The sequence below is a fragment of the Acinonyx jubatus genome, chromosome A1 (assembly GCF_027475565.1).
Source record: "Acinonyx jubatus isolate Ajub_Pintada_27869175 chromosome A1, VMU_Ajub_asm_v1.0, whole genome shotgun sequence".
Lineage (NCBI taxonomy): Eukaryota > Metazoa > Chordata > Mammalia > Carnivora > Felidae > Acinonyx > Acinonyx jubatus.
The window spans coordinates 139,735,860-139,756,380 of NC_069380.1; the positions used below are offsets into that span (position 1 = coordinate 139,735,860).

Genomic DNA, 20,521 nt, shown 5'->3' on the forward strand with positions numbered 1-20,521 from the left:
GCTAACTCAATATTGCATTCCTCTATACAGTCAATTTATTAGAAATATAGTCTTTCAGAAGGTATACTTTATACTTAATTGTTTACCCAAACATTCTGCATTAAGGGGAGCCATATTAATTTAGAAAAATTCTAATCTAATACAGGTAGAAGACCCTTAGTACCATGAAGGTCATTCTTTATTTCCAATTTTACTTTATAAAATTGGCTTGCTGTCTAAGCAACTCAGGGCTGGTTAGTCTTGGGGGCAAAGAACCAGCCTCAAGCTGAGAAAGGAATAATACAGTGCCTCAGACATCTAAGCTCTTGATTGTATTATGTGAATACAGCCAGAGGATGCGGCCATAAGGGCCTGCAACTTGTTGCAAGTTCAACTTTTTAGCAGCAGTCCAGTCTGGGCTGTTACTACAATCTCCCATCTTTGTGAGTTGGAGCTTTCACCTATGGTTTCCATCACTCCATAGGAATAGATTACTACCTGAAAATGCTACCCCAAAACATATTAGGAAATAAAGCAGTTAAAAATCTATGAATTCCTTGTATAATTCATTGAAGAGGTCTTACACAACTCAAGACCTCATGTAGAATTTCCAAAGAAAAAGCTAGCTAGTAATGGAAGAAAGTCCATCTATAGAGGAAAATTTAAAAGCTTGAAAATGACGTGGAGACACTTAACTAAAGTGATAAACAATATGATGCACTAAGACTAGAATGCATGTCTGCCTGGTTTAGGGATACTACTCATGCTCTGACGTTAGGATGAAAACTTAGAAAGCTGGCAGAGAGATTTTAATAGATTTCTCCATAAAGCTATCTTCATTGTGAATTAAAAATAATAGTATCACTTGCCTTGACTCATTCCTAATATTAGGGCACTGGTGTGGCACAGATGACTTTAGGTCTTTTCATCTGTGGATGGTTGGGGAAACAACAGTTTATAAAGATTCCATTTAGGCTGTATGGGCTGAACACATGAGTCAGCAGAAGGGGGAAGGGTCACCCACTTTTCTTTTTAAATTTTTATTCTTTAGTACCCAAAGGGAGGAAAGTATTCTGTTTTAAGGTTGCTGGGGTGAGGAAGATGATTAAATCTGAGTGGTCACTGCAAGTAACTACACAAATGAAGTCATTCTCAAGTATTTCCTATCTGAAGCAATGGTAAGACAAATCAAGCCCTTTGGGCTCACCGTGTCTGACCTGCGACAGAAGTCTTTAGTGACCTAGCTGTCATCCCTGGCCTCTATGAGGGGCAGGTGCTGGTCTAGTACCAGTCTAGCTAACAGTTATTTGGCTGGGGGCAGAGGGGGAATATACCCTTATAAGATTCCTATTGATCTGAGTTTACTAAAACAAAAAATGATTGATTTGGCACCACCAACAAAAAAAAGTACATGTACCTTTTAAAAAAATTAATTTTTGGTGGTAATAATGTAGAGGCAACAAAAGTATGCTAAATAAAGGGAGTGAGAGGTCCGAGCACTTTTCTTTGTTAAACATAAGCTCATACAATTTCTGGTATAGAATTTTCTTTAAGCCTAATTAAAGAATTTTCTATACAGATGCCATGTATAATTTAGTTCTGTATCAACCAATATTTGTGCTCTGATCTGAGTACTTTTGAAAATTCACTGCTAAAATTAGACCCATTTCTTAAGTTAAACAAATACCTGAGAAGCAAGTTGCTGCTGGTTTGCAGGCCCACCAAAAAAAAAAAAAAAAAAAATTCAACCAGAATTTTATGCAGTAACAAGAAAAAGTAATACATTACAAGGGGCACTTGGCTGGCTTAAGTCATTATAGCATATGACTCTTGACCCCAGGGTTTTGAGTTCAAGCCCCACACTGGGTGTGGAGATTACTAAAAAATAAATAATACAATACAAATTTGAGTATTACCCTATATTTGACGTTCAAGGTTCATGCACAAGTATTCCAAATTCCTTCACTACACAGCAAGATGTAAGTCACCATTCTCCTCCAGTTTTTGAAATAATTTTAAACTGCGCAATCCAGATTCTCTTTCTCCATTTTTCCACAAAATAATGAGATGATCAGCAGAACAAGTCACTAGTCCATGATCTTCAAAGTACAGAAACATCTGTAAAGACATTTAAAGCTACTGATTATAGGAAATTTAAAGAGAAGAGGCAAGGCTAATTATACACTAACATGGCTTGTAAATATGTACCTTGGAGACTTCTTTGGTTTTGAATATAAAACTCCTTATCATTTTTCATGAGAAATTAATGGTCTATTTATGTGACTAATATCTTGTATTTTAATAATCAGAACTGTAACAGCTGTTTTTTTTGTGTGAAATACATAAATTCCCATTGAATCTTCTCAATTTTACCATAATCTATATCAGAAGTCCTGCCAGAATTGCTTCATTTATTGTATGCACTAATAGCTACCAGTAAAATGTCTGAATTCCAAATTCTGTACGATAAACACTGGCTTCAGCTGTCTAATCAGTCAGTAAGCATTTACTTAGGGAACCCAGCATAATAGATGGCACTACCATGAAAAAGGTGCTAGTTCAGTTGTTAAAACAAAGACTATATAATCAGGTCCTAAAAAATGTAGTTCACACTATGATTTGCCACAGAAAAAGGGAACACACATCAGTAACCACTGAAAATGTCAACGGTTCAAAAACAAAATTTCCCAAATAAAGGGAAGGTCATGCATAGTGAAAGGCTGGGAGCTAAGAATAAAAAATACGGAGTGTTGGTGAGAAGGCAGCAGGAACACCGATGAAGAACAGAGCTCCTCAAAGGCAAGACTGAAATAAAGGATAGAAATACAATATTAAAGAACAAGAGGATGAGAGTTCTCTCTGAAATAACACAGTGTTGAAGATAGCACGATAAGGCCTCAGCTGATGGGATATAAGAGGGGCAATTATGGAAGCAAATACTACAGGAGATGGAAGAGAAAGAATTTAGATGGCTAGAGAGTAAGGATAAAAATATAAAAGGAATGAGGAAATTGAGGTAACAAAAGAGGAAATTTCATAGACACTTAAAAAAAATACTTCAGGGTCAACACTTGACGGCAAATATGCCACTTTGAATGTTTCCCCCACCATTTAAGAACCTTTAATGGGTACCTACTTTAAAAATTAAGTCCAAATTCTTCAGCCTTACATACAAGGACATTCATAATCTGACCCAAAACTACTTTCTCAGGCTTCATCTCCTACTGGCGTCTATTCACGGGAAACCACTGCTCCAGCCTAGCCAGTCTGCTCTTTGCCAGCAAGGAGATCCTATCTTTGCACTTCTGTCTACCTTACATCCTTACTCCCCAACTACACTATAACCACCTAAGCAAAGTTAAAAAGCAGGACAACATGAAAACAATTGGGCTACCTGTTAGAGGAAAGCAAAGATAAACAAGACAGGATACCCAACATCAGGAAACTTACCGTCATAAGGCTATCTATGTTAACCCTCCCTAACCTTCAAGGTACAGGTCAAGTCCATTTTCTATCTTCCACTAACCATCTTCTCCTAATTCCTGAGTACTCACTGGGTACAATCATCTGGGTCTATCCTAAACAGCTTAGGTTAACAGCTTACTAGATCTATAGCCTTCCTGTCTACTCAAGTATGAGTCCCAAGAGGGTAAGGATTATGTTTTAGGTTTCTTTGTAAACTCCAGTGTCTAGTACACTGCCCTAAAATAGAAGAAATGAATGCTAGGCATAAATGCACTTCCACATGGAAAGTAATTCGTTCCTCCCTGGCAATGAGGGAAAAACAATTCAAGAAATTCAATCCTTAAGGCTCTGCTTATACTGTTATCAGTTCCAATCATCTATCTCAATTGATCTTATTCCTTTCATTATAGGCAACAGTGTATATAGTAAAATACTAATGTATTTGGATTTCCCCAAGTTTGAACATTTTCATATATGCACAACGCTAACCAAGCCCTGTGTTTTATGAAGCTAACAATATATCCTTCCAAAGGAGGTAAAAACAGGGCTCTGTTCTTGAATTTGATTAAGACCCCCTGAACTCAATTCTGGAAGACTTTAACTCTACATATAACCCCAACTGTCCACGCACCCTCTACTACTGTTAAACATATGTATTCCACATTATTCACCTTGTCCCATTGTTGGCTGTCTCCATCTCACAAATAATGGTGATTAAGCCCATATTTAGAAGTAAAACATTCCTTGCTTCCTCACATGGTATCTCTGTAAAGGGAGATCTTAATTGCATGTACTATAACCTATCCATGTTTAGATTCAGAAAAAAACGATACCAAGTGAGTGAAGAGCAGCGAGATGCAAAAGTGGGAATTCCCTAAACCTTTATATGCCTATTAAAAATCATACCTCCACCGATGAGGAGTGTCCAATCAAATCTCCAATAAGCTCCAATGAACACGGAGGGGCATTTTCCTGTTGCTTTTTAACAGGTTGGCTGGCTTGTTTGTTTACTCTTCCAAATCCCCACATGTTAAAAAAACCTAGAAAAGTAATCATTTCAGTCATTCCCAAAATTGCTATGCTCTCTACTCAGAATAAAAGATCAGAAAAACAGAAAATTTAAATGTAAATATGTTACTTCCTTTCATCTTAACTACAAGGTTTGTTGCTCATCTCTTTTATTGCCCTTCCTCACCCACTGGTGAAGGTGCATTCACATGACAAAATGCACTGGGAATAAAAGAGACCAGCAAAAGGCCTGAATGCCAGTGTCAAAAAAAACCAAAACAAAACAAAAACCACACAACTCAGATCAACAAAGGGTAGATGAAAAGCAACATATATGTCCAAATACAATACCCTATGACTTCAGATGACCAGAAGAAACTCCAGAGGTACTAGCATCAGATTTCCTACGCAAAGGATGCTAATGAACCAGGATTTTGTTTTTCAAACCCAATACCTGCAGGTCAAGAGCTCAGGAGATTATGATATAAACACAAAAGTGTATTTTTCCATAAATTGAGTTCGATGTTAATGCTTCCAGGCTGAAAGAACACTTTAATGTGATAACTGATGGTACAAATCCCATTTGTGTATCAAGCATTATGATAGACAATATAAAATGATTGAATACTTCAATGGGCCATTTGTTCAGATTACCAGAAAGTAAGAGTTTCCCCTTAAAACAGGAAGATACTAGTTGACTTGAATTGAAATAAACAGGCAGTTCTACATTAAAGCAACATTAAGATGTGAATTTGAGATCCCAATTAGCATATGCTTCATGTAAACATGCCTATTTGGAGCACTGTATATTATTCCTGTGGTTGCACTTAACTGCCTTTCTTCTGTTTTTCATAGGAGAAAAGACACACCTGTTGGTACAGGTTCAGCTGCAAGCTGCTGTTTTTCTCTTAACTCCCAAATGCGTACACTGCCATCTTCCGAGCATGAGATTAACTGCCTGTCAGAAAAAAAAAAAAATAACTGACAAAAAGCAAGTGCACAACAAGGGCCTATGCTAAATTTGCAGTGAAAGAAATCAGCGCCCTCAACTGCTTCTCTTCAGCTCTTGGCAGGAGTTGATAAAAATCACTATTTAACATGGCTTTACAATGCAAAGTAAAAGCACTCCTCAGGAAGGGCACATGTTATATTGTCCCACTGGCTTAAATGTGATAAACTTATCATCCCGTTTTTAAAAATGTGGGGCGCCTGGGTGACTCAGTCGGTTGAGCGTCTGACTTCAGCTCAGGTCATGATTATCACAGTTTGTGAGTTCAAGCCCCACATCAGACCTTGTGCTGACAGTTCAGAGCCTGGAACCTGATTCTGTGTCTCCTCCTCTCTCTATGCCCCTCCCCTGCTTGTGCTCTGCCTCTGTCTCTCAAAAATAAATAAAGGTAAAAAAAAATTTTTTAAATGTATTCAGGAAAATTATGAATTAATTACACTTTCACAATATCCTGAACAGCCCCCTTCCCTCCTCTCACTGTATCTCTTCTCAGGGTGGCTCTCACTCTAAAAGTATCCTGCAAAGAAAATAGTATTCCCCTCCTACAATTTCATCCCTAGAAACGCAGAAGCCAAATTTACCCTTAGAGGAAAGAAAGCCCTTGCTTAGTAGCCCCACATAACAAGGAGATGACCATTTCTTTCTGGCCATCAACAACTGCAACAATAAGGTGGGTTTGTGGAAAACACAAGAAGAAAAATAAGCACATAGTGCCCAAAGTCTACTTCTTATACATTTTATAACACATTACCACAAACTCTTTTGTTAGAGACAGCCATGGGTATTCTCCATTTCTAAAAGAATCTAACAGGTCAAACCATGGACCAAATAACTTTGCCACTTCAGAAATTACCATGGTCGATCTGGGAAATGGGAATCTATTTCACTTGTTGTAGAATGGATGGGATGACGGGAAGAAAGAGGAGACACAGGATCTGAAGCAGGTTCCAGGCTCCGAGCCGTCAGCATAGAGCCCAACGCCGGGCTCGAATTCACAAATTGCAAGATCACGACCTGAGCTGAAGTCAGACGCTCAACCGACTGAGCCACCGAGGCACCCCTGTAAATGACCTTTTTAAATAATACTAACATGATCTTTGTCAAAGTTAGGGTGGTATTTTTTCATTAAACTACAGTTGGCAGACTACAGCTCATGGGCTACTCTGGCCCACCTTCTAGTACCTGTTTGGAAGTTTGGCAATGTGCAGGACACTGGAGTCATGGGCAGTTTTCTGGCAAGCAATCACACGCTTCATTTGAAGGTTATACACATATAAACCCCTTCCAACGGCAGCAAATACATTCTGGTCAGGAGAAAAGTTCACAAATGGACATAAAATTAATCCTTACCACTACGTAGTACAACAGATTTCCAGTCCTGCTATGACATCAGAAGGCCACTATTACCTTCCATATTCAATAGGGAACTTCCAAAGAAGTTCTGTATGACAGCTAAAAAGAGGAACTCTGGCTGGCAGACTGGTGGTACAGTGGAAGCTGCTGAGGCACAACCTAGATTTTCATTCACCTAACACTATACCCTTAAGAATGCAAGAGACCTACAAATGCAAGGACACAAAAAAAGCCTATGCTATAGTGGCACTATCATCTTAAGATCCTCCGAAGAATTCACAAAAAACATTTTTTCCAAATGTATTATTAGAAAACAACTTTAATCTTTTGAAGGTACTTTTACCAATATTTTTCTTCTTATAGCCTAACAACATCTCATTTTCCAGAGAAACAAGTTAAAATTTTAGAAGATTAAACCGACACACTAAGTTCAGACATGGAGCTGATACTAGAATCAAGGTCATGTTACTCCAGTCCCTTGCTCTTGACTCACACCGCACTACCTAGCTTCTGAAATTATTTTGCCCATCACTAGACTTTTGGTAGCACTTGCCTGGGAATCCTTTTCTTATGCAATAGGTACCCCAGTGAGGCAGACCTTTCAAAAATCCCTAAAGATCTAGCTTCCCTGTTTTTACCAAAAAAATTCTCTTGAGGAATTCTTCTCTTACATTGAGGCCTACAAACCCAACTCAGACTCACAGTATCTACACCATAGCATGCCCTCAAGGCTTACCAGCGTTTAAATGTGGAAAGATCCCCTTGATCCTCTGGATCACTACTCTGCACTTAGCAGCGCAAAGTAAGGGCAAGTGTCAGGAGCATTAATGAAAACTGGTCAACGTGCTAAAATCTAGAGCCCTATGGGTAGCAATTCAAATGCAAAGAAACCCCAAAAACTAGTTCTACAAATCAGGAAATCTGTGCAGTTTAAGTGACGTACCAAAGAGCACAAAGGAAATTATAAACACAGCTGGAGAATTAATGAACTCTTGGGCAGCTATTACTCATCAGAGTCACTCTATCAATCACTTATAATCAATAATTAATGTCCCCTTATAGAAAAAACAAACCCCTATAAAAGAAGAAATACTAGGGAAAACAGTAATGCTTTATCAAGAATTTATAGCAATTAACACACCTCAATCAAAATTTGTGAGAAGAAAAAATACAAAATGAAAAAACTTTAAATACTAATTTTTACAAGCAAAAAAGGTACCAAATAAAAAACATAAGTTTTAGGGCCATAACTCTTATTTAATCCAACCAAAGATTTCAACAGAGTTTTTAAATCTATAGACATGTAATCACTTCTTTGCCTCACAGACAGGAGCTAAGATTAAAATGCTTTTTTAATGGAAGTTCTGCAATCTGTGAAAAATATCAGAGTATTAAAAAAAATTTTTTAACGTTTACTTATTTTTGAGAGACAGCTCAAAAAATAAAAAACAGACAGCTTTACTTATTGTGAGAGAGGGAAGGGCACAGAGACAGGGAGACACAGAATCCAAAGTAGACTCCTGGCTCTGAGCTGTCAGCACAGTGCCCGAAGCAGCCTAAACACGGGGCTCAAACTCACCAACCTTGAGATCATGACCTGGGCTGAAGTTGGACGCTTAATCAACTAAGCCACCCAGGCACCCTGAAAAATATCAGAACATTTTAAAGCACAACCTGAATACGGGGAATGATACCTTTTTATATCCATCATGAGATTAAGTTTAAAAACTTCTGCTCAGCACTCTCAACAATAGCCAAATTAAAAGAGCCTAAATGTCCATCAACTGATGAATGGATAAAGAAATTGTGGTTTATACACACAATGGAGTACTACGTGGCAATGAGAAAGAATGAAATATGGCCCTTTGTAGCAACGTGGATGGAACTGGAGAGTGTGATGCTAAGTGAAATAAGCCATACAGAGAAAGACAGATACCATATGTGTTCACTCTTATGTGGATCCTGAGAAACTTAACAGGAACCCATGGGGGAGGGGAAGGGGAAAAAAAAAAAGAGGTTAGAGTGGGAGAGAGCGAAAGCATAAGAGACTCTTAAAAACTGAGAACAAACTGAGGGTTGATGGGGGGTGGGAGGGGGGGAGGGTGGGTGATGGGTATTGAGGTGGGCACCTTTTGGGATGAGCACTGGGTGTTGTATGGAAACCAATTTGACAATATATTTCACATATTGAAAAAAAATTTTTTTAAATAAAAATAAAAATTTCTGCTCAGGTCATTATCTTACAGTTCATGAGTTCAATCCCCACATCAGGCTCTGCTCTGACAGCACAGAGCCTGCTTGAGATTCTCTCTCTCCCTCTCTCAAAAATACATAAACTTAAAAAAAAAATTAGACACTGGGTGCATTAAAAAAGACAAGTTTACAGATTTTTTTTTCTTTACCTCTTCATCCCATGTGAAGTGATGAATAGAAATGTCATTAGGTTTTTGACAGAGTTTTATTTCTTGTTGGGTGTCCAGCTGTGGAGATGGGTCCCAGAAGTTGCATTCACGGGCCTGCACTGTCCAGTCCAGAATATTCCAGATGATCATTTCTCCAACATGGGAGCCAGTTACAAAACTCAAATCTAGGCAGAGTTCATATTTGTCTCTTTAGTGATCATTTTACATACGCTAAAGGTAAAAAAGAAATAGACTGCCGGGTAGTAATGCTCTATAAAACCACAGCATTTAGAATAGTGAGGTACCTAGACAAGCCAAACAAAAAGATCAATATAACAGCATAGCAAGACCAGAAACAGACTCAAGTTTACTTATTTAGTATGTCATAACAGCATTTCAATTCAGTGAGGGAAGAAATGCCTCACACTGGAATATTTGGTTAACTATTTGGGGAACAGAAATAAAAGAACCTTATCTTGGATCATATACTATTTAGAAGATGGACCCAAAGCACCTGGGTGGCTCAGTAAGTTAAGCATCCGACTTCAGCTCAGGTCTTGATCTCTTGGTTCATGAGTTCAAGCCCTGCATAGGGCTCTGTGCTGACAGCTTAGAGCCTGGAGCCTGTTTTAGATTCTGTGTCTTGCTCTCTCTGACCCTCCCCTGATTGCACTCTGTCTCTCTCAAAGATAAATATTAAACATTAAAAGAAGGGAGGGGAAGGGGAGGGAACAGACCCTTCTCCTATGTTTCTCTTTTACTATCACACTACTACCATGTAACACTTGTGACACCAGATGTGGGGGGGGGGGGGTTCCCCACACCAAGCAATTGTGACACCAGCAGAGTGTCCTACAATTTAACTCCTTTCTGACACTCTACCTGGAGGAAGCATCAGATCCCACAGGTTAAGGGCTCAGTCCCACAAGACTCCCTCTACTTCAGATGCCAACTGCAAGTCCAGGTTGTTACCTGTGCTTCTAACCAATCAGCTATAAATCAGAGGCTCTCATACCCTCTCCTTGGGTTCAATTAATTTGCTAGAGAAGCTCACAGATCTCAGGAAAACAGTTTACTGTTTACCAGTTTATTATAAAATACGATAAAAGACAAAGATGAACACCCAGATGAAGGAGATGTGTAGGACAGGGTGTGTGGGAAGGCTGTGGAGCTTCCATGCCCTCTCCAACCATGCCACTTTCCCAGCACCTCTACATGCTGGGCAATTAGGAAGCTCTCCAAACCCCATACTGTTGGGATTTTTATGGAGGCTTCATCATGTAAGCATGATCAATTATTCCATTTCCAGCCCCTCTGCGGAAAATGAGGGGTAGGCTAAAACTTCCAAGTTTCTAGTCATGGCTGGTCTTTCTGGTGACCAGCGCCCATCTAGAAGCCCACCAAGAAACAAAGGTCTCATTAGAACAAAAGTCACTACTATCACTCAGAATATGCCAAGAAATATCGATCAGCAAATATTAGACCAAATATTAGAACAAAAGATGCTCCCTGAGCTCTTATCACTTAGGAAATTACAATGGTTTTAGGAGCTCTGTGCCAAGAACTGGGGGCAGAGAGCAATATATATTTTTTCTGTTATTTTACATAGGCCAAAGTAAGTTTCAAATACATTAAAACATTAAATGTACTTAAAGGACTGAAAAAATAAAGGTAAATGCTTTTATAAATATGGAGTGCTAAAAAGCTCTAAAGGAGGCAGGGTGGGGAAAGAATGATACATATGTAAATATCTGCTTAGTGAAAACAATCATATTTAAATGACAAAAGGCTGGGAAAAATTTGCAACTCAGGTATCAAAATGGGTTTATTAAACTTGATAAATAAGGAGTTCCTGGAAACCAAATTTTGATAAATACTCCATCACAGAAAGTGGGCAAAAGACCTGAACAGACAAAATTAGAAATACAAATGGTCAGTAAACATGCGCAAAGATGTTCAAGTGCCTTAATAATCAAAAAAAATCTAAAAGCAGTAAGAGGGGCACCTGGGTGGCTCAGTCAGTTAAGCGACCAACTTTGGCTTTGGTCATGATCTCACAGTTTCTGAGTTTGAGTCCTGCATCTGGCTCTGTGCACTGACAGCACAGAGCCTGCTTCAGATCCTCTGTCTCCTCCTCTCTCTCTGCCCCTCCCCAGCTTGCATGTGCAATCTTTATCTCTCAAAAATAAACATTAAAAAATAATAATAAAGCAGTAAGATACTACTCAATGACTTGAAAACTGGGAAAGAGGAAAAAATAGCAAAGTCCCCAATGCTGGCAAAAGCATAAAATCAACATACTTCCGTACTAATGTCCTAGTATAAATTGGTACAATCCTTTCAAATGTGGTGATATGCATCAAAACCTTTAAAAAAATGTAAACCCACCGATCCAACAATTCCACTTTTAGAAATGTATCCTGAGGAAAGCACATAAAAGACAAATGTAACAAGGCTATTATACGTAATATTAACAATGTGAATTGGGAACTGAATAAGACCTCTATAAAATTAAACAGTAACTGTTATTAAAAATTGAGTTGGAGGGGTATCTGGGTAGCTCAGTTAAAAGTCCAACTTCGATTCAGGTCATGATCTCATGGTTTGTGGGTTCAAGCCCTTGAGTCGGGCTCTGTGCTGACAGTGTGGAGCCTGCTTGGGATTCACTCTCCCTCTCTCTCTACCCCTCTGTCACTTGCATTCTCTTTCTCTCTCTCAAAATAAATAAATAAACTTAAAAAAATTTTAGTTGTAAAAGTATGTTTATACTGCTACGGAAATATATTCATGACATACAGTTACAAAACAGCAAGCCATATGGATATACACATACATATTCTCAGAAAAACACCTAGAAGTATATGGACCAGTGCTTAATACTGTCGTGTGGGATAATTTTCCTTTTTACAGACTTTATGTTTCTCACTCTTTTCTCATTACTCTACCATGACTAGATATTACTTCTACAATAACAAGTTTTTACTACCTTAAATGAAAATAAAATTAGTGGGCCAACTAAGACACTTTGTAAATTACGTAATTAATAGAAAATGTACTACTGCTGACACTAAAAACTATCTTAAATAAATGTAATTTATTTTAATCCTTACATATTTAGGTAAGGTAGAAGAGAACAATACAAGGTGAGTCTAAAAACCCAAATTCTAAATGTGGCTCTGTTACTAGCCATCTAGTCCTCAGAAAGTCATTTAACCTCCCTCTATCTTGGATTTCTCATGCACTAGATGAAAAAGCCAATAATAAATGTGTACGAATTTAAAAAAGACATCAAACATTATCTTTGAGTCTCTGGCATTATTCTGAGCTCCTAGTATTATCCCAAATTAATGGTATTAAAACCTCCAGTATTTCTAATTTAGGAATACAAAGATGAGTTAGTTATGATTTAATGATTCCATTTACCAAATAAGCCAGGACAGAAATATCTAATAATTAGATGAACAATCTCTTAGAAATAAAAAATTACCAGCAGTCATACATGTAAACTTTATTTTGTCTTGGTTCCAAGACCAAGTTCTATAGTTTATTAACGGACTACTAATAATGGGACAGTTAAAGCTGTACTACTCTTTCCATGATCTTCTTTTCCATCCCTTTCCCTCCTCTTTCCAATTTCATTCAAACTACATAAGAAACAGAGACATTAAGGAGTGAAGATTCTTGACACTAACTCTGCATGCCATCATAACAGAGTCAACTGAACTTGAGACCACATGGCTGTCCGCTCTAACTTAATCTGCCCGAGTGTCTGTGATTCATCTATGCAACAGAAACAAGATATATGTGCCCAGCTGGAATTTTTCACTTAAAACAAAATACTGGCATTCAGCTACGTCAGTGTAGTTTATCACTATATATTCTCAAACAGGTCACTCAGAATGTTTCACACAAAACAAGCTCAATGATATACAGGGATGGATTTTCATCCTATGTTAGTATCAAAAGTCACTTAGTATAGGGGCACCTGGGTGGCTCAGTCAGCTAAGCGTCTGACTGCAGCTCAGATCATGATCTCATAGTTTGTGGGTTTGAGCCCCACATCAGGGTCTGTGCTGACAGCTTAGTCTGGAGCCTGCTTTGGATTCTGTGTCTCCCTCTTCTCTGCCCCTCCCCCCCCACACACACGCTCTGTGTCTCTCAAAAAAAAAAAAGTCACTTAGTAGGAACTCCCATTCTTATATCTGTCTACCTTCCCTCACAAGTACTAATAATTTGTGATTACCATACCATGCTGTCAACACAAGAAAAGGAATAAAATGGAGGAGCACCAGAGCCTTTTGCCAGAAAATATAAACTAGGTTATCTTGTATGTCTGTGTTAGAAAACCTTCTGCTGAGGCATTCAGATCTCTTTTTCATTCATTATCAGATTCTCTGTTATTCATTATTCACATCTATGGGAATTCTGTCCTACCATTCTAAGGTTGCCTGTGGCCACCTCCATGAAAATGCACTTCTATGAAATACAAACCCAGAACTAGCCACATCTTCCACTGGTAATTGGCAGTAAAAGAAACAGGGCTGAGAGTGGAGCTGGGAACCGTACAACATAATAATTTCAGGATCACTGATATCTTCAGGACAGCAAACCTACCTATGTACAGAATAGAGACTGTCACAATATCATTTTCAAATTTTAACAGACTACTTGACCATATAGGATTCCTCAAAATGCTTAAAGCTTCTTTATTATCTGTAATGTAATTTTATAGTCAGGGAGTTAATAAAGTAAAAACTACTATGGGTTTCCTGTAATTTTCATTAACAATATTTTTGCTTTAGATTTCCATTTTCTTTCCCTTAAGAAGTTGGCAAAGAAATACTTTCTGGTTCAACTGTTACAAGCTAAGCTTCTTTGCACATTGCACAGCAGAAGGGCCATGAAGCTAAGAACTCTTCAGTAACATCCTATCACCTTCAATAAGGAACCGTGCTGGATCAATGACACCAATGTTTTACCACTAAAACAGAACAAGTAGGCATGACCAGTGTAATGGGCAAGGACAATGCGTGCTTTTCTTAGCAGCTCCAGGGCCCTGGAGTTTAAGACTCTGTGTCAGAGGGTCTCCCAAACAAGAACTTGTCTTCTGTGCTGCCATCCATGGCTAGAAGAAAAGAGAACCCCCAGAGAAAAATCAAAGGGTGTTCCCAACATGTTAACTTCTATCACCACAGACAATCTGGTCCTTAGAAAGACTTGCAGTAAGTAAGACTTGTGTAAGAAGATGACTATTAGGCAAGAGCCTTTTGGAGCTGGAAAGGACATTCACACATGTATCTGAGCATGTGATTAAATGGCATAAAAATGGAGAATACATTTGGTGCTATCTGTGCCCCTCTTTCCTTTTGCCTCAAGGTTATACAAAGTATTCTTCAAAAAGAGCCAACCCAGGTCTCAGGTCTGGGAGTGCAGTCCAGTCCTCCCACTACATTACATTCATGGCATCCTCACAAAACTCTTACGGTTTCCTTCAGATTATCAAACTGAAGCCACCAAGGACTCTTCTTGTGTGACCCCGGAATACCAATTAACCAGCAGAGTTCTGATGATACAAGGCATCATTTTACTTCAAAGTGAGCCAACCAAATCCCAGGACTGGTAGTGTCTGATCCTATTCTGCCATCTGATGACAGATTCCAGGAGACATGATTAAAATCACTGTGAAGCCAAATAAGATGTCTGGCAAGTCAAAACATACAACCATGAGGATGGGCAGATATGACCCAATTTTTGCAGACCTTTACTTTATCTTGGTGTTATTCTCTGGAAGTCTTCAATCATGATTGCAATCCACTTGAATTCTGCTCCTTCTGATCTAAATGTATAACTTGCTACGTAGTATTATACTGTGTGGTCTACAAAAGAGGAACTGGCCAGAACCATCTGCCAAAAATGCTGAAATGCTACTAGGCATTAGTATTTATAGCCTATGACAGTCATCTCACAGCTATCACACAGCACCTGAGATAATTATGCTCCCCCCATCATCTTTTTTCTCTGCCCCACTCTATTCTTCTTGGACCTATATCTTAGACCTATCTATAAAACTTGATCAATTCTACTGGAATAAACCCCACAGTATATTAGACTGCTGACCTGTACTAGTCTAAAGCATTATTTTAATGATGGTAATTACAGAACTCTAGAACAAAATAAGACCAAAGTTCTGTCAACAAGTGCAAAATTTTACATAAAAGAAACAAATACACAGTAAGCTTACCATTGACATTAACCAAGGAGAGAATATTATCCTGGTGATCAAGGAGGCGCTTAATTTCAAGAATATCCCATTCCAGTGATTCTCCTGTTGGTGTTACCAACCTGAAAATTACTAAATGAAAATACAGATATGATTTTATTAAAATGGTCAAAGAAGATGGAATTCTATTTCTGGTGGGAAAAAAAAGCTAGTATTTCATTAAGTGAGAAAGATCTAAAATATTGAAAAACCCAACTCCAAAGAAAGCCTTATTCATACCACAGTATTTCTTTCAAATGCTTGAGATGTTTGAGATGATCTACTAAAATCCCAAATAAGTGTGTCTTTACAAGTGTTCTTTTATTAAAACTCTTCTAAACCCATTACCAACCAGAAATCCCCATCTTCTCTGGGGCTTCAAGGTATATCTGGCTAACCCGCCTCCCTCTCTCCCTGGTCAGTGACTGGTCCACATTCCAAAGTCATCTCCATCATCATCATTCTCTACTCATGTTCTCAGGTCAGTATGCACTGCTACAAAATAAGCTACAAATTCACGTTTAACTTCAACTCAGTAAAGACATGAGAAGCTATTTTTTTTTAACTTTTCCTTATATTAGGTGTAAACTATTAAATTATATGTTCTCTGAGAACATGCCTTATAGTTTTTCTATGTCAATATTCAATGTGTTGCTTTAATATACTTTTGACTGTAAGAGATGTTCAATGTGTTGGCTTTACTCATTGTCTGACATTAACAAATAGTTTTATTTAAACTTGTATAAATCCTAACTTTAATCAATACAGAAAACCAAAAATCAAATCAACAGGAGTGATTCTATCAACATTTACTAAATATCTTTTATGTTCCAGCAACTTAGATATTAAATGTGAATAAGGCCCAGTCACTGCCCTGAAATGCATTCTAGAGTGGGAGTGAGACTTATAAACAAGCTTATAATCAATGTATTAAGGGCTAGAAATAAGCCAATGTACCAAGTTCTATGGATGCTCACAGATTAGGATCACTAATATCTGAGAAGTGGGAAGGTCTCAGAAGTCAGATCCTTTCCAGGTGGTGGCTAATTACTAAAGTCTCTCTTTTTATTTTTTTACATTCCTCTCTGGAAAATGGGTCATACCACATTCCTTTGTATCTCTCTGGATAATATTTTACCAACTGATGAATCTCTAGAAAAAGTTATTTCATCCTGACAGCCGTTCACATTCAAACTGTGGCTGGCAAAAGCAGGTCTTTCATTAAATAAAAGAACTCTTCCTGATACCTGTCCAACTTGTGTAAAAATTCTACTTATAGTTGGAATACTACTAAATGATCTTGAGATTGGGAATGTGGAATAATGGGCAATGTATTATTTAATCAAACTAACAAAAAGTAACCTCAGATACGGACAAAAAAACCTTACAAAGGAGGCTTCCACAAAGAACTACCAAGTACTGGAGATAATGTGAAACTGTTCAGTGAATCCATAAATATGGCCCCTACAGACAAGTATTCATAGGGTCACCTATGTAGTAACTTCAAGGAAATAAAACAAATATAAATTAGATCCTAAGACAAAAGAGAAGGAATAGTGAATTCTAAAAAAGGGTTAAGAACAAAAGCCTGGTTTTCTGAACCAAGATGAGGTGTCAGAGCTGACAGCCTTGCTGATTAGCCTCACAGTTACATGAGTACTCACAAGCTGTATTTCCTGGTGAAAGTAGCCCGGCCTCACATAGAAAAAGAGAAATTAGTATGGAACATTTCAAACCAAGGAAATGGGCACAAGCTTGGTCTTGGAAATAGAAAATACACTCTATTTACGAGAATGAAATGTATTTTTATGTAAGAAAAAATGGCACTATATTTTATAATGAAACTAATAAAATGCAAAACCTTGTTTTTAAGAATACGTATTTTTTACAAATTATTTTCTGAATATAACCAATTCTCATTTCTTCCTTTTTTTTACATGCTATTCTAACTTCTGATGAGGCATTAGTAATACTTTTATTACCACATAAAAGAATTGACTCAATTACTCATTCATTCAATAAAAATCTCCCATCTTTTAACAGAAAGGTGAATAAAAAGCTTTAGTTGTCAAGGAGCTCACATTCTGCAAGGGAAGGGCAAGGAAAGAACAAAAAGCAAAGAGAAGTTTTGTTGTTTTTTTTTTTAAGTAGTAAGTGAAATGACACATAAGAGATTATGAGAACACAGAAGAAAAACTTCTAGGAGCAGAGAGGATAGGTAAGCAAGCCTTCAGCCTCAAAAAATGTCATTCTGGAGCTCCTAAAGAGTAAGGAGGAATTAGCAACATCAAAGAGGACAATGAGTAGGGGGCAAAGACCTGATACAGAGTGACTGGAGAAATGAAGGCAAAGAGGTGAGAAACACCTCAGGTGGGAGAACCCAGGGCAATTCAGTTTTGACAAACACGTGATACAGGACTCAGAGGAGAGAGGAGGAAGAGAATAAAGAACTGGATGTAATCTGCTGAAAAATCTAGACTTTATCTTACTGGTGGTCTTATATTGGTCCCCCGGAGCAAAGATTTCATTCATGTAAGGCAAAAATGGGAAAAAATAAGGGCCACATACATTTTGTACAAAAATATATTCAGTTTAAAGTCCTATTCTTTGCTGAGATCACATTTTTCATACTTTTTTATTAAGAAGTAATTTTTACAAAATGATGATGGTAAATGATAGCTTTTTTTTTGTATTTAATGATTTTACTAGTAAAATACTAATTTGGCAACTCTCAGTTGATCTCCAAAAAGATGAACTATCATACGAGTCAGAAATTTGAGAGTCTAGAAATGACTCTATAGACAAAGGAAGCAGGGGAGTAGCCTGCCTTTTAGAGAGATCACCCCTAGCACCTCCTGGGAAATGTATCGGAGAAGCCCTAACCTAGAGGAGGAGAAGGCACTGGAGAAGCACTACAGTAGAGGAAGGAAGATAAAGTTTGGAGGTTAGCACAACAGAACAGGCAAGAGGGGAGATGAGAGCCTGAACTGAGCAACAGTAGTGAGACGGAAAGAAGAGAATCAAAGTACTTAAGGCAGGAGTCCTCAAAGTACGGCCTATAGGCCAGCAACCCTAGCACCACCAAAACACCTGTTAGTAATGCAGAAACTCGGACCATACTCCAGACTCACTGAATCAGAAACTCTAGGGGTAAGACCGAGTAATGTGTGTTTTTTTAACAAACCATTCAAGTCATTTTAATGCACACTAAAATCTGAGAACCACTGAGTTAGCAGTAAAATCAGCAAAACTCAAAGTGACTGGCTCACTACAAGAGGAGAAAGCCAGGGAAAAGCTAGGCTTCTTTCCAGCTTGATCGAAAACATGAGAAAACTAAATTTCTGCAAGGAAGAGAAAATAAACTAAACACAAAATTCTAATACCTTTTGAAACTACTCTATGGAAAGAAAGGGTAATAAGCACAGTGTTTAGAAAATTACTTCTCTGACATGATTACACATGGCAAGGTCAGTTGAAGAAAGAGAAACTTGGCTGCAAAGCCATGGAGTCTGCAAACAGCAGTTAATAAATGGTAAACAATTAGCCCATGTCTTACTGGCATTTGCAAATATGCCAACTGATGGTCACAGCAAATCTCATATCTGGCCTATGGAGAAAGTAGCACATGGCACAAAAACAGACACATAGACCAATGGAATAGAATAGAAACCCCAGAATTAGACCCACAAACGTATGGCCAACTCATCTTTGACAAAGCAGGAAAGAATATCCAATGGAAAAAAGACAGTCTCTTCAGCAAGTGGTGCTGGGAGAACTGGACAGCAACATGCAGAAGACTGAAACTAGACCACTTTCTCACACCATTCACAAAAATAAACTCAAAATGGATAAAGGACCTGAATGTGAGACAGGAAACCATCAAAACCCTAGAGGAGAAAGCAGGAAAAGACCTCTCTGACCTCAGCTGTAGCAATTTCTTACTTGACACATCCCCAAAAACAAGGGAATTAAAAGCAAAAATGAACTACTGGGACCTTATGAAGATAAAAAGCTTCTGCACAGCAAAGGAAACAACCAACAAAACTAAAAGGCAACCAATGGAATGGGAAAAGATATTTGCAAATGACATATTGGACAAAGGGCTAGTATCCAAAATCTATACAGAGCTCACCAAACTCCACACCCGAAAAACAAATAACCCAGTGAAGAAATGGGCAGAAAACATGAAAAGACACTTCTCTAAAGAAGACATCCGGATGGCTAACAGGCACATGAAAAGACGCTCAACCTCGCTCCTCATCAGGGGAATACAAATCAAAACCACACTCAGATATGACCTCACGCTAGTCAGAGTGGCCAAAATGAACAAATCAGGAGACTATAGATGCTGGAGAGGATGTGGAGAAACGGGAACCCTTTTGCACTGTTGGTGGGAATGCAAATTGGTGCAGCCGTTCTGGAAAACAGTGTGGAGGTTCCTCAAAAAATTAAAAATAGACCTACCCTATGACCCAGCAATAGCACTGCTAGGAATTTACCCAAGGGATACAGGAGTACTGATGCATAGGGGCACTTGTACCCCAATGTTTATAGCAGCACTCTCAACAATAGCCAAATTATGGAAAGAGCCTAAATGTCCATCAACTGATGAATGGATAAAGAAATTGTGGTTTATACACACAATGGAGTACTACGTGGCAACGAGAAAGAATGAAATATGGCCCTTTGTAGCAACGTGGCTGGAACTGGAGAGTGTGATGCTAAGTGAAATAAGCCATACAGAGAGAGAAAGATACCATATGTTTTCACTCTTATGTGGATCCTGAGAAACTTAACAGAAACTCATGGGGGAGGGGAAGGGAAAAAAAAAAAAAAGAGGTTAGAGTGGGAGAGAGCCAAAGCATAAGAGACTCTTAAAAACTGAGAACAAACTGAGGGTTGATGGGGGGTGGGAGGGAGGGGAGGGTGGGTGATGGGTATTGGGGAGGACACCTTTTGGGATGAGCACTGGGTGTTGTATGGAAACCAATTTGACAATAAACTTCATATATTGAAAAAAAAAAGAAAGTAGCACAAGCAACATCA

The 20,521-nt window shown here is 38.2% G+C and overlaps 1 protein-coding gene across 6 annotated transcripts in view; it reads right to left on the reverse strand.

Annotated features, from left to right (window-relative positions):
* The window catches only part of WDR41 (WD repeat domain 41), a 188,348-nt gene that overhangs the window by 1,159 nt on the left and 166,668 nt on the right, over nt 1-20,521 (reverse strand). For 5 of the 6 annotated variants that reach the window (XM_053224232.1, XM_053224224.1, XM_053224234.1 and 2 more), the window contains 6 exons: nt 15,458-15,568; nt 9,217-9,401; nt 6,644-6,765; nt 5,322-5,410; nt 4,351-4,484; nt 1,884-2,097 (listed from right to left, as the gene is read on the reverse strand). In XM_053224232.1, the coding sequence (XP_053080207.1) occupies nt 1,945-2,097; nt 4,351-4,484; nt 5,322-5,410; nt 6,644-6,765; nt 9,217-9,401; nt 15,458-15,568 (794 nt within the window). In that variant the 3' untranslated portion in view covers nt 1,884-1,944. Of the gene's footprint in view, nt 1-1,883; nt 2,098-4,350; nt 4,485-5,321; nt 5,411-6,643; nt 6,766-9,216; nt 9,402-15,457; nt 15,569-20,521 lie in introns of those variants that run through there. The other variant, XM_053224226.1, reaches the window with a different exon arrangement.